This window comes from Oncorhynchus kisutch, linkage group LG26 (genome assembly GCF_002021735.2).
Source record: "Oncorhynchus kisutch isolate 150728-3 linkage group LG26, Okis_V2, whole genome shotgun sequence".
Classification (NCBI taxonomy): domain Eukaryota; kingdom Metazoa; phylum Chordata; class Actinopteri; order Salmoniformes; family Salmonidae; genus Oncorhynchus; species Oncorhynchus kisutch.
Window position 1 is genome coordinate 51307781 of NC_034199.2, and position 14543 is coordinate 51322323.

At 42.2% G+C, this 14543-nt stretch overlaps 1 protein-coding gene across 2 annotated transcripts in view; it reads left to right on the top strand.

The window, feature by feature from the left end:
• The window catches only part of hce2l1 (high choriolytic enzyme 2-like 1), a 7375-nt gene extending 251 nt beyond the window's left edge, over positions 1-7124 (top strand). The window contains exons 1-8 of one of the 2 annotated variants that reach the window (XM_031806130.1): positions 1-196; positions 297-356; positions 1366-1483; positions 1836-1953; positions 2190-2368; positions 4053-4134; positions 6731-6855; positions 6964-7124. The exon at positions 1-196 is cut by the window's left edge and continues 251 nt beyond it. In XM_031806130.1, coding sequence (XP_031661990.1) covers positions 1841-1953; positions 2190-2368; positions 4053-4134; positions 6731-6855; positions 6964-6977 — 513 coding nt within the window. In that variant the 5' untranslated portion in view covers positions 1-196; positions 297-356; positions 1366-1483; positions 1836-1840 and the 3' untranslated portion in view covers positions 6978-7124. Of the gene's footprint in view, positions 197-296; positions 357-1365; positions 1954-2189; positions 2369-4052; positions 4135-6730; positions 6856-6963 lie in introns of both variants that reach the window. The other variant, XM_031806129.1, reaches the window with a different exon arrangement.
• The last annotated feature ends 7419 nt before the right edge of the window (positions 7125-14543 follow it).

A 14543-nucleotide genomic window follows, 5' to 3' on the forward strand; every position in this document is an offset into this window, starting at 1 on the left:
ATGATCTCTCTAGGAATCATCTTGGGAATGATGACCTATACCTCCACTCTACCTATCCAGGTAAGTGCTGAATTTAGTTTATAATTAATCTTACCTTAGTGGTGCTCTCTCACATAATACTTTCTGAAATTAACATTTCTTCCACAGAATTCATCAGTGATACAAGAAATGAAAAGGTTGAAAAGAGGAAACTCAGGTAAATTGTTGAAATATTTCCATGAACATGATTTTGTATTTAATGTGGCACATATTTCCAGAATGTATCTTAACACACTTCTATTATCCCTTTATAATAGAGGTGCTTAGGGCTCCAGAGGAAATGAATGCAATGGACAGGATCCTGAGAACCAATGGGAGTAAGTATTGTATCAGTGGCTTAGTTTGGGGTTGACAAGGAAGGAGATATACTGTGTTTGGGGTTGGAGTTGACAGGGAAGGAGATATACTGTGTTTGGGGTTGGAGTTGACAGGGAAGGAGATATACTGTGTTTGGGGTAGGAGAGATATACTGTGTTTGGGGTAGGAGAGATATACTGTGTTTGGGGCTGGAGAGATATACTGTGTTTGGGGCTGGAGAGATATACTGTGTTTGGGGCTGGAGAGATATACTGTGTTTGGGGCTGGAGAGATATACTGTGTTTGGGGTAGGAGAGATATACTGTGTTTGGGGTAGGAGTTGACAGGGAAGGAGATGTACTGTGTTTGGGGCTGGAGAGATATACTGTGTTTGGGGTAGGAGAGATATACTGTGTTTGGGGCTGGAGAGATATACTGTGTTTGGGGCTGGAGAGATATACTGTGTTTGGGGTAGGAGAGATATACTGTGTTTGGGGCTGGAGAGATATACTGTGTTTGGGGCTGGAGAGATATACTGTGTTTGGGGCTGGAGAGATATACTGTGTTTGGGGCTGGAGAGATATACTGTGTTTGGGGTAGGAGAGATATACTGTGTTTGGGGTAGGAGTTGACAGGGAAGGAGATGTACTGTGTTTGGGGCTGGAGAGATATACTGTGTTTGGGGTAGGAGTTGACAGGGAAGGAGATGTACTGTGTTTGGGGTAGGAGTTGACAGGGAAGGAGATGTACTGTGTTTGGGGTAGGGGTTGACAAGGAAGGAGATATACTGTGTTTGGGGTAGGGGTTGACAGGGAAGGAGATATACTGTGTTTGGGGCCCTGGTCAAAAGTAGTGCACTATATAGGGAATAGGGTGCCACCGCCCATAGTGCTCTGGTCAAAATTGCACTATATAGGGAATAGGGTGTCATTTTGGGACACATTCCAGGTGTTTGTGAGAGGGACGGTAACATGATTCTACTACAGTACCTGTCACAGCGGTAACATGGTGATCATGTCTCTTTGACAGGGCTGGGCAGCTCTAGAGCCCGAGGCCTGTCCTTCAGGGAAGGAGACATTGCCAGCTCCTACCACATACAGAGCCGCAGCGCCATAACCTGCCCTGGTAACACCTGCCTCTGGCCCAAGTCAGTGGATGGATCTGTCTATGTTCCCTACATTATCTCTCCACAATATGGCACGTATCTGTACATTCTGTACTTTCTGATTCTAGAACTTTACATTTCTCTGCTTTGTCTCATGTATCTATGACTCATTGTGAGCTGATCTTCACAGTATGGCAGGTAGCAGGTAGTAGGTGTATTAGGTAGCTATCACCAAATTGTAAAGTTAGACTCATGAAAATGACTCTTGTCATATTTCAGCTTTTATCTTTTGATTCTACATGACACATCGTGAACTGATCAACACTGACTTCACACTTTTAATGCCAATTCGTTTGTGCTTTAGTGACAGTTGGAGTTTAATTTTGATTGACAGATGACATGGATAGAATCACCATAGAGATGGGAATGCTGGACATCTTACTTGAAACGTGTGTGAAGTTTGTTCCTCGCAGCCACGAAACCAACTTCCTGGATATACAGCCCAGGTTTGGGTCAGTGTTGTATCTTGGTTTACTACTCAATGGACATCGTCTTAGGATAACATTCAGAAACATCTTGCTTCTAGTTTCAGTTGCTTCATGTAAGATATGCAGTGACAGCCTGGTCCCAGGTCTGTTGGTACTGCCTTGATAACTGTGGCAAGACAGCACAAACAGGTCTGGGACCAGGCTAATACAGTCAGTCCATATGTTTTGCTGAATGTGTCTCTCCCCTGTTGAACCACTAGTTGCTGGTCATTCCTGGGTATGACTGAAGGCCCTCAGCCCATCTCCCTGCAGTCCCCTGGGTGCATGTGGTCTGGCATCGTCTCCCATGAACTCATGCACGCTCTGGGCTTTGTGCACGAACAGTCCCGCTCTGACCGGGATCGCCATGTTTCTATCATATGGGAAAACATCAGGAAGGGTCAGTGTCCCATCAATACTCACCATGTTTCTACCATGTGGGAAAACATCAGGAAGGGTCAGTGTCCCATCAATACTCACCATGTTTCTACCATGTGGGAAAACATCAGGAAGGGTCAGTGTCCCATCAATACTCACCATGTTTCTACCATGTGGGAAAACATCAGGAAGGGTCAGTGTCCCATCAATACTCACCATGTGGGAAAACATCAGGAAGGGTCAGTGTCCCATCAATACTCACCATGTTTCTACCATGTGGGAAAACATCAGGAAGGGTCAGTGTCCCATCAATACTCACCATGTGGGAAAACATCAGGAAGGGTCAGTGTCCCATCAATACTCACCATGTGGGAAAACATCAGGAAGGGTCAGTGTCCCATCAATACTCACCATGTGGGAAAACATCAGGAAGGGTCAGTGTCCCATCAATACTCACCATGTGGGAAAACATCAGGAAGGGTCAGTGTCCCATCAATACTCACCATGTGGGAAAACATCAGGAAGGGTCAGTGTCCCATCAATACTCACCATGTTTCTACCATGTGGGAAAACATCAGGAAGGGTCAGTGTCCCATCAATACTCACCATGTGGGAAAACATCAGGAAGGGTCAGTGTCCCATCAATACTCACCATGTGGGAAAACATCAGGAAGGGTCAGTGTCCCATCAATACTCACCATGTGGGAAAACATCAGGAAGGGTCAGTGTCCCATCAATACTCACCATGTGGGAAAACATCAGGAAGGGTCAGTGTCCCATCAATACTCACCATGTGGGAAAACATCAGGAAGGGTCAGTGTCCCATCAATACTCACCATGTTTCTACCATGTGGGAAAACATCAGGAAGGGTCAGTGTCCCATCAATACTCACCATGTGGGAAAACATCAGGAAGGGTCAGTGTCCCATCAATACTCACCATGTGGGAAAACATCAGGAAGGGTCAGTGTCCCATCAATACTCACCATGTGGGAAAACATCAGGAAGGGTCAGTGTCCCATCAATACTCACCATGTTTCTACCATGTGGGAAAACATCAGGAAGGGTCAGTGTCCCATCAATACTTAATCTATGACAGTTACGTTTGAGTATTTTAGCGGATTCTCTTATCCAGAGCGACTTACTGAAGTGATAGTATTCATTTTTCTTACTGGTCCCCCGTGGGAATTGATCCCACAACCCTGTCATTGCAAGCCCCATGCTCTACCAAATGAGCCACACGGGATCCTCTCTCTTTTGCTCTCCCTCTCCCTCTCTCTACTCTCTAGCTCACTCTCTCAGCTCTCTCGCTCATTCTCTCTCCCTCTCCCTCACTTGCTCTCCCTCGCTTGCTCTCTCTCTCTCTCTCTCTCTCTCTCTCTCTCTCTCTCTCTCTCTCTCTCGCTCTCCCTCTCTCAACTCTCCCTCTCTCTCCCTCTCTCACTCACTCTCCCTCTCTCACTCACTCTCCCTCTCTCTCTCCCTCCTCCCTCTCTCACTCACTCTCCCTCTCTCGCTCCCTCTCACTCCCTCTCTCTCTCTCTCTCTCTCTCTCCTTCTCCCTCTCCCTCTCTCGCTCCATCTCTCTCCCTCTCTCTCTCTCTCCCTCTCCCTCTCCCTCTCCCTCTCCCTCTCCCTCTCCCTCTCTCTATTCATGTGTTTCCTGTACCTATGATGACTTCCTTAAATTTTTGTCCCTCTAAACAGGTCAGAAGCATAACTTTAAGAAGTACCAGACCAACAACCTCAATACTGTCTATGATTACGGCTCCATCATGCACTATGGCAGGTGAGTTGGTTTATAAAATCAAAACCCAATTTTATGTCACATGCGCCGAATACAACAGGTTTAGACTTTACCGTGAAATGCTGAATACAACAGGTTTAGACTTTACCGTGAAATGCTTAATACAACAGGTTTAGACTTTACCGTGAAATGCTGAATACAACAGGTTTAGACTTTACCGTGAAATGCTGAATACAACAGGTTTAGACTTTACCGTGAAATGCTTAATACAACAGGTTTAGACTTTACCGTGAAATGCTGAATACAACAGGTTTAGACGTTACCGTGAAATGCTGAATACAACAGGTTTAGACTTTACCGTGAAATGCTGAATACAACAGGTTTAGACTTTACCGTGAAATGCTTAATACAACAGGTTTAGACTTTACCGTGAAATGCTGAATACAACAGGTTTAGACTTTACCGTGAAATGCTGAATACAACAGGTTTAGACTTTACCGTGAAATGCTGAATACAACAGGTTTAGACTTTACCGTGAAATGCTGAATACAACAGGTTTAGACTTTACCGTGAAATGCTGAATACAACAGGTTTAGACTTTACCGTGAAATGCTGAATACAACAGGTTTAGACTTTACCGTGAAATGCTGAATACAACAGGTTTAGACTTTACAGTGAAATGCTGAATACAACAGGTTTAGACTTTACCGTGAAATGCTGAATACAACAGGTTTAGACTTTACCGTGAAATGCTGAATACAACAGGTTTAGACTTTACCGTGAAATGCTGAATACAACAGGTTTAGACTTTACCGTGAAATGCTGAATACAACAGGTTTAGACTTTACCGTGAAATGCTGAATACAACAGGTTTAGACTTTACCGTGAAATGCTGAATACAACAGGTTTAGACTTTACCGTGAAATGCTGAATACAACAGGTTTAGACGTTACCGTGAAATGCTGAATACAACAGGTTTAGACTTTACCGTGAAATGCTGAATACAACAGGTTTAGACTTTACCGTGAAATGCTGAATACAACAGGTTTAGACGTTACCGTGAAATGCTGAATACAACAGGTTTAGACTTTACCGTGAAATGCTGAATACAACAGGTTTAGACTTTACCGTGAAATGCTGAATACAACAGGTTTAGACTTTACCGTGAAATGCTGAATACAACAGGTTTAGACTTTACCGTGAAATGCTGAATACAACAGGTTTAGACTTTACCGTGAAATGCTGAATACAACAGGTTTAGACTTTACCGTGAAATGCTGAATACAACAGGTTTAGACTTTACCGTGAAATGCTGAATACAACAGGTTTAGACTTTACCGTGAAATGCTGAATATAACAGGTTTAGACTTTACCGTGAAATGCTGAATACAACAGGTTTAGACTTTACCGTGAAATGCTGAATACAACAGGTTTAGACTTTACCGTGAAATGCTGAATACAACAGGTTTAGACTTTACCGTGAAATGCTGAATACAACAGGTTTAGACTTTACCGTGAAATGCTGAATACAACAGGTTTAGACTTTACCGTGAAATGCTGAATACAACAGGTTTAGACTTTACCGTGAAATGCTGAATACAACAGGTTTAGACGTTACCGTGAAATGCTGAATACAACAGGTTTAGACTTTACCGTGAAATGCTGAATACAACAGGTTTAGACGTTACCGTGAAATGCTGAATACAACAGGTTTAGACGTTACCGTGAAATGCTGAATACAACAGGTTTAGACGTTACCGTGAAATGCTGAATACAACAGGTTTAGACTTTACCGTGAAATGCTGAATACAACAGGTTTAGACTTTACCGTGAAATGCTGAATACAACAGGTTTAGACTTTACCGTGAAATGCTGAATACAACAGGTTTAGACTTTACCGTGAAATGCTGAATACAACAGGTTTAGACTTTACCGTGAAATGCTTAATACAACAGGTTTAGACTTTACCGTGAAATGCTGAATACAACAGGTTTAGCCTTTACCGTGAATTGCTGAATACAACAGGTTTAGACTTTACCGTGAAATGCTGAATACAACAGGTTTAGACTTTACCGTGAAACTTACGAGCCCTTAACCAATAATACACAATTAAAAAGAACTACAATTGTAACACAATAAATAACAATAATAATGATATATACAAGGAGTAACGGTACCGAGTCAATTTGCAGGGAGGTTTACGAGGTAGTTGAGGTAATATGTAAATGTAGGTAGGAAACAGATCCACATTGACGGGGCTGTAGCGGGTCAAGAGCTTCAAGTTCCTCGTTGTCCATATCACCAAGGTCTTAACATGGTTGTGCTCTAATGTTCAGTTCTAAGGTTGTGCTCCAATGTTGGGTTCTAAGGCTGTGCTCTAATGTTGGGTTCTAAGGCTGTGCTCCAATGTTGGGTTCTAAGGCTGTGCTCTAATGTTGGGTTCTAAGGCTGTGCTCTAATGTTGGGTTCTAAGGCTGTGCTCTAATGTTGGGTTCTAAGGCTGTGCTCTAATGTTGGGTTCTAAGGCTGTGCTCTAATGTTGGGTTCTAAGGCTGTGCTCTAATGTTGGGTTCTAAGGCTGTGCTCTAATGTTGGGTTCTAAGGCTGTGTTCTTCTAAGGTTGCGTTCTCTGATACAGGTATGCCTTCTCAGAGGACGGTAGCCCAACCATCATCCCCAAACCAGATCCCAACACTCCTATTGGTCAGCGAGATGGACCCAGTGTTCTGGACATACAGAAGATAAACCTACTGTATGAATGTGGTACGTAGTTACCGGCTTCACCATCTCAGTGGATATGACATGGTTAAGTGTTTGTGAACCGTATGTTTTCATGGCATCACTAGTACAGTGTTTTATTTTGTCTGCTAGGTGGCCTGGTGTAACTCCGATGAAGAACTGTCAGCGTAGACCACGATCCGCTTACAAACTGATGGAACAAGTCATATCGCATTTTTACTGATACATATTTGAATCATGTTTATGAAACTTAAGATCGAGACATGTCAATAAAGTCTGTTATAAGTGTTGTACAATGTGATTTAAAGTGTGAGATCTCGTATGGTCGTTATCACAACTGATGACCACATAGGGATTAATGGGCAACCCGACGTGCATCTGCTTCATGGTGATCAGAGTGATCCTTCTCAGTCCCAGGCCATTCTAATCATTCATGACAGCTCCTCTTCAGCAGACTAACACCCGGCATGGCAGAGGGAACTGACACCTCGTTCATACTATCTGCCTATGCTCCATACAAAGGCACAAACTTATAAGACATTTGTTTTCTACATAAGATAATGTTTTCCATCATTTTTGTCATACTGGTTTTCTCCTAAGACTGTCAATGATTGTTCCCCCCCCCCATAACAGTATCCTAATGTTACAGATGCCCAATTGTCCAATCGCTTGTTCTTGTGTTCGATTCTATCACATATGAAATACAGTAGAGTATCACCGAAGAAGTTCCCCAGAACTCTGTTGATAGGCTACGTTGATTTGAATCGGTAGAGTACCACCAAAAGAGTTTTTACAGTAGAATACCACCAAAAGAGTTTTTACAGTAGAATACCACCAAAAGAGCTTTTACAGTAGAATACCACCAAAAGAGCTTTTACAGTAGAATACCACCAAAATAGTTTTTACAGTAGAATACCACCAAAAGAGTTTTTACAGTAGAATACCACCAAAAGAGCTTTTACAGTAGAATACCACCAAAATAGCTTTTACAGTAGAATACCACCAAAAGAGCTTTTACAGTAGAATACCACCAAAAGAGCTTTTACAGTAGAATACCACCAAAATAGCTTTTACAGTAGAATACCACCAAAAGAGTTTTTACAATAGAATACCACCAAAAGAGCTTTTACAGTAGAATACCACCAAAAGAGCTTTTACAGTAGAATACCACCAAAATAGCTTTTACAGTAGAATACCACCAAAAGAGCTTTTACAGTAGAATACCACCAAAATAGCTTTTACAGTAGAATACCACCAAAAGAGTTTTTACAGTAGAATACCACCAAAAGAGCTTTTACAGTAGAATACCACCAAAAGAGCTTTTACAGTAGAATACCACCAAAATAGCTTTTACAGTAGAATACCACCAAAATAGCTTTTACAGTAGAATACCACCAAAAGAGGTTTTACAGTAGAATACCACCAAAATAGCTTTTACAGTAGAATACCACCAAAAGAGCTTTTACAGTAGAATACCACCAAAAGAGCTTTTACAGTAGAATACCACCAAAAGAGCTTTTACAGTAGAATACCACCAAAAGAGCTTTTACAGTAGAATACCACCAAAAGAGCTTTTACAGTAGAATACCACCAAAAGAGCTTTTACAGTAGAATACCACCAAAAGAGCTTTTACAGTAGAATACCACCAAAAGAGCTTTTACAGTAGAATACCACCAAAAGAGCTTTTACAGTAGAATACCACCAAAAGAGCTTTTTGCTTTCTGGATCATTCTCATCCCAGGGGCCCAGGTCAGTTCAGCTGGGGTCCCAGGTCAGTTCAGCTGGGGGCCCAGGTCAGTTCAGCTGGGGGCCCAGGTCAGTTCAGCTGGGGGCCCAGGTCAGTTCAGCTGGGGGCCCAGGTCAGTTCAGCTGGGGGCCCAGGTCAGTTCAGCTGGGGGCCCAGGTCAGTTCAGCTGGGGGCCCAGGTCAGTTCAGCTGGGGTCCCAGGTCAGTTCAGCAGGGGTCCCAGGTCAGTTCAGCAGGGGGCCCAGGTCAGTTCAGCTGGGAGCCCAGGTCAGTTCAGCAGGGAGCCTAGGTCAGTTCAGCTGGGAGCCCAGGTCAGTTCAGCAGGGAGCCCAGGTTAGTTCAGCTGGGAGCCCAGGTCAGTTCAGCTGGGGGCCCAGGTCAGTTCAGCTGGGGGCCCAGGTCAGTTCAGCAGGGAGCCCAGGTCAGTTCAGCTGGGGGCCCAGGTCAGTTCAGCTGGGAGCCCAGGTCAGTTCAGCAGGGAGCCCAGGTCAGGGGCCCAGGTCAGTTCAGCTGCTAATGCGTGCTCCTGCGTTGGAAGGCTCTTCGTGTGGACAGCCGTGCTCGTCCCCTTCTTCTTCTCTTCCTACGCATCGTTGAGGTCACTTTCTGCTTTCCACTGTCCTTTCGTAAGCTGCGCAGGAAATTGAATGACAGGTAGAGGGACAGGTAGGTGAGGAACAGGTAGCAGGCCCACAGAATGACCATTATGGGAAGAATTGTCTGAAAGAACTTTTTGCCATTGAGACAATATGAGCTATCTTGTCATACTCAGTAACACGAATAGATAATCCCCAGAGAAGTCAAATTAGTCCAGAATGTTTTTTAGAGTAGCATCATCTAAATAATTCATTCGATAATAAATAAGAAATAAATCCTGTTCTACAACTGCTACTATGGTTATCAGAATAGTCTTCTTATAGTATTGATTAATTGACCACTTGTCTTCGGTGGTGAGAGTGGAGGCTACTCCAGAGAGGAGGAGACGCGTTACGTTCCAGCACCTTATCTATTTGGCTCTATTTAAGCAGCTTAAACTAGATTAGTGTCTCAGATACTGCCTCACAAAGAAAGCAGACATGTTTATTCACTTTTTCTTAACAGTGAATACAGTTGTATCATTGATTTTGTATATATTTTTGAAATCATAAAATACAGTATGTATAGCACCAGGTATTACATGTTCAACATTAAACTATAAAAGTGTCAATCTACATGAAATACTGGGAAAATGTAACTAGTAGGTACAAAAATAATTGGCTACCAAATCCCTTTACAGTGCCTTCGTAAAGCATTGAAGGTCCCCAAGATCACAGTGGTCTCCATCATTCTAAAATGGAAGAAGTTTGGAACCACCAAGACTCTTCCTAGAGCCTTTCCAAATCATGTCCAATCAATTGAATTTACCACCAGGTGGACTCCATTCAAGTTGTAGAAACATCTCAAGGATGATCAATGGAAACAGGATGCACCTGAACTCAATTTTGAGTCTCATAGCAAAGGGTCTGAATACTTATGTAAATAAGGGATTTCTGTTTTTTAAATTTAATACATATGCAAGAATTTCTAAATACCTGTTTTCGCTTTTTCATTTTGGGGTGTTGTGTGTAGATTGATGAAGAAAACACTTCACTTCAATTTAATCCACTTTAGAATAAGGCTGTAACGTAACAGAATGTGGGAAAAGTCAAGGGGTCTGAATACTTTCTGAATGCAGTGTTTATCATTGGTTAGATGAATGCAGTGTTTATCATTGGTTAGATGAATGCAGTGTTTATCATTGGTTAGATGAATGCAGTGTTTATCATTGGTTAGATGAATGCAGTGTATCTCATTGGTTAGATGAATGCAGTGTTTATCATTGGTTAGATGAATGCAGTGTTTATCATTGGTTAGATGAATGCAGTGTTTATCATTGGTTAGATGAATGCAGTGTTTATCATTGGTTAGATGAATGCAGTGTTTATCATTGGTTAGATGAATGCAGTGTATCTCATTGGTTAGATGAATGCAGTGTATCTCATTGGTTAGATGAATGCAGTGTATCTCATTGGTTAGATGAATGCAGTCTATATCATTGGTTAGATGAATGCAGTCTATATCATTGGTTAGATGAATGCAGTCTATATCATTGGTTAGATGACGCCTTGTAGAAGATCGACAGCTACATTGTGGATTGTTGCATTTTGTTTCAAGTAGGTCGCCAATGTAGAAAGGTGTTTAACACTATTCAAAGGCCACACTGAATCTGAGAATAATTTGAATATCACTGGTTAGAAGAGAATTTCATCTAAATTCTAGAATGTCGGATGATTTTGTGATGCTGCCGAACAGAGATGTAAAAAACCAGTTGCTTTGTAAGTGGACACCTGCTTGTTCAACATCTCACTCCAAAACCATGGGCATTAATATGGAGTTGGTCCTCCCTTTGCTGCTATAACAGCCTCCACTCTTCTGGGAAGGCTTTCCGCTAGATGTTGGAACATTGCTGCTATAACAGCCTCCAGTCTTCTGGGAAGGCTTTCCACTAGATGTTGGAACATTGCTGCTATAACAGCCTCCACTCTTCTGGGAAGGCTTTCCACTAGATGTTGGAACATTGCTGCTATAACAGCCTCCACTCTTCTGGGAAGGCTTTCCACTAGATGTTGGGACATTGCTGCTATAACAGCCTCCACTCTTCTGGGAAGGCTTTCCACTAGATGTTGGGACATTGCTGCTATAACAGCCTCCAGTCTTCTGGGAAGGCTTTCCACTAGATGTTGGAACATTGCTGCTATAACAGCCTCCACTCTTCTGGGAAGGCTTTCCACTAGATGTTGGAACATTGCTGCTATAACAGCCTCCACTCTTCTGGGAAGGCTTTTCACTAGATCAAATCAAATGTTATTGGTCACATACACATGGTTAGCAGATGTTAATGCGAGTGTAGCGAACGGCATAGGCATGGTGCAGTAGATGGTATAGAGTATAGTATATACATATGAGATGAGTAATGTAGGGTATGTAAACAAGATGCAGTAGATGGTATAGAGTATAGTATATACATATGAGATGAGTAATGTAGGGTATGTAAACAAGATGCAGTAGATGGTATAGAGTATAGTATATACATATGAGATGAGTAATGTAGGGTATGTAAACAAGATGCAGTAGATGGTATAGAGTATAGTATATACATATGAGATGAGTAATGTAGGGTATGTAAACAAGATGCAGTAGATGGTATAGAGTATAGTATATACATATGAGATGAGTAATGTAGGGTATGTAAACAAGATGCAGTAGATGGTATAGAGTATAGTATATACATATGAGATGAGTAATGTAGGGTATGTAAACAAGATGCAGTAGATGGTATAGAGTATAGTATATACATATGAGATGAGTAATGTAGGGTATGTAAACAAGATGCAGTAGATGGTATAGAGTACAGTATATACATATGAGATGAGTAATATAGGGTATGTAAACAAGATGCAGTAGATTGTATAGAGTATAGTATATACATATGAGATGAGTAATATAGGGTATGTAAACAAGATGCAGTAGATGGTATAGAGTATAGTATATACATATGAGATGAGTAATGTAGGGTATGTAAACAAGATGCAGTAGATGGTATAGAGTACAGTATATACATATGAGATGAGTAATATAGGGTATGTAAACAAGATGCAGTAGATTGTATAGAGTATAGTATATACATATGAGATGAGTAATATAGGGTATGTAAACAAGATGCAGTAGATGGTATAGAGTATAGTATATACATATGAGATGAGTAATATAGGGTATGTAAACAAGATGCAGTAGATGGTATAGAGTACAGTATATACATATGAGATGAGTAATGTAGAGTTTGTAAACATTATATAAAGTGGCATTGTTTAAAGTGTCTAGTGATATATTTATTACATCCAATGTTTCATTATTAAAGTGGCTATGAGTCAGTATGTTGGCAGCAGCCACTCAACGTTAGTGGTGGCTGTTTAACAGTCTGATGGCCTTGAGATAGAAGCTGTTTTTCAGTCTCTCGGTCCCAGCTTTGATGCACCTGTACTGACCTCGCCTTCTGGATGATAGCGGGGTGAACAGGCAGTGGCTCGGGTGGTTGTTGTCCTTGATGATTGTTATGGCCTTCCTGTGACATCGGGTCCTGTAGGTGTCCTGGAGGGCAGGTAGTTTGCCCCTGGTGATGCGTTGGGCAGACCTCACTACCCTCTGGAGAGCATTACGATTCTGGGTGGAGCAGTTGCCGTACCAGGCGGTGATACAGCACGACAGGATGCTCTCAATTGAGTGTTTTTGGTGACAATCCAAATTTCTTGGTTCAAATCATTCCCAAAGTTCTAGACCTCAACTGAATCTGGTAATGAATGGTGTGGCTGTTGAACAAGTTGAGGAGACTAAATTACTTTGCGTTACCTTAGATTGTAAACTGTCATGGTCAAAACATATAGATGCAGTGGTTGTTAAGATGGGGAGAGGTCTGGCTGTAATAAAGAGATGGGGAGAGGTCTGGCTGTAATAAAGAGATGGGGAGAGGTCTGGCTGTAATAAAGAGATGGGGAGAGGTCTGGCTGTAATAAAGAGATGGGGAGAGGTCTGTCTGTAATAAAGAGATGGGGAGAGGTCTGGCTGTAATAAAGAGATGGGGAGAGGTCTGGCTGTAATAAAGAGATGGGGAGAGGTCTGGCTGTAATAAAGAGATGGGGAGAGGTCTGTCTGTAATAAAGAGATGGGGAGAGGTCTGTCTGTAATAAAGAGATGGGGAGAGGTCTGTCTGTAATAAAGAGATGGGGAGAGGTCTGTCTGTAATAAAGAGATGGGGAGAGGTCTGGCTGTAATAAAGAGATGGGGAGAGGTCTGTCTGTAATAAAGAGGTCTGGCTGTAATAAAGAGATGGGGAGAGGTCTGTCTGTAATAAAGAGATGGGGAGAGGTCTGGCTGTAATAAAGAGATGGGGAGAGGTCTGTCTGTAATAAAGAGATGGGGAGAGGTCTGGCTGTAATAAAGAGATGGGGAGAGGTCTGTCTGTAATAAAGAGATGGGGAGAGGTCTGGCTGTAATAAAGAGGTCTGTCTGTAATAGAGAGATGGGGAGAGGTCTGGCTGTAATAAAGAGATGGGGAGAGGTCTAGCTGTAATAAAGAGATGCTCTGCTTTTTTGACACCACACTTCACAAAGCAAGTTCATCAGGCTCTAGTTTTATCTTGATTATTGTCCAGTCATGTGGTCCAGTTCTGCAAGGAAAGACCTAGTCAAACTGCAGATGGCCCAGAACAGAACATCTTGCTCTTCATTGTAATCAGGGGGCTGATATTAACATTATGCACGCCAGTCTCTCTTGGCTAAGAAACATTCATGTGTTGAAAATCCCAAATTGTTTGCATAGTCAATTTACACACAGCACTGACACACACACTTACCCCACTAGACAAATGCCACTGGGGTTTTTTCTCTCCACAGTCCACAAATCCAGAACAAATTTAAGAAAGCATACAGTATTATATAGAGACATTATTGCATCCTAATAAAATAGCTGAAATAGATGAAATATGTAGCGTGGCTCAGCTGAGGATTCTAGAGTCATCTGTCAATGAAGCCACATGAAGGACTTTCTGTCCTGTTCTATTGCTGGATGAGAACATGATGCAAAGGAACCACGACAGAACAACTATCAGTCTGTGCTGCATTTCATTCGTCCTAGTTGACCTGGATTCATTCCACTGAACATGCTTCCTTCAGCTGGGAGGAATCATTCTAATTTCATGGTCAGAAACTCTGTCGTCCACCTTCCCAGGAGCCACTGGGTCTGGGTTAACCAGACGGGAAGTGACTGGAGTACAATGTGTTCTCAATAAGCACCCTATTCCGTATATAGTGCACTACTTTTATAGCACCCTATTCCCTATATAGTGCACTACTTTTATAGCACCCTATTCCCTATATAGTGCACTACTTT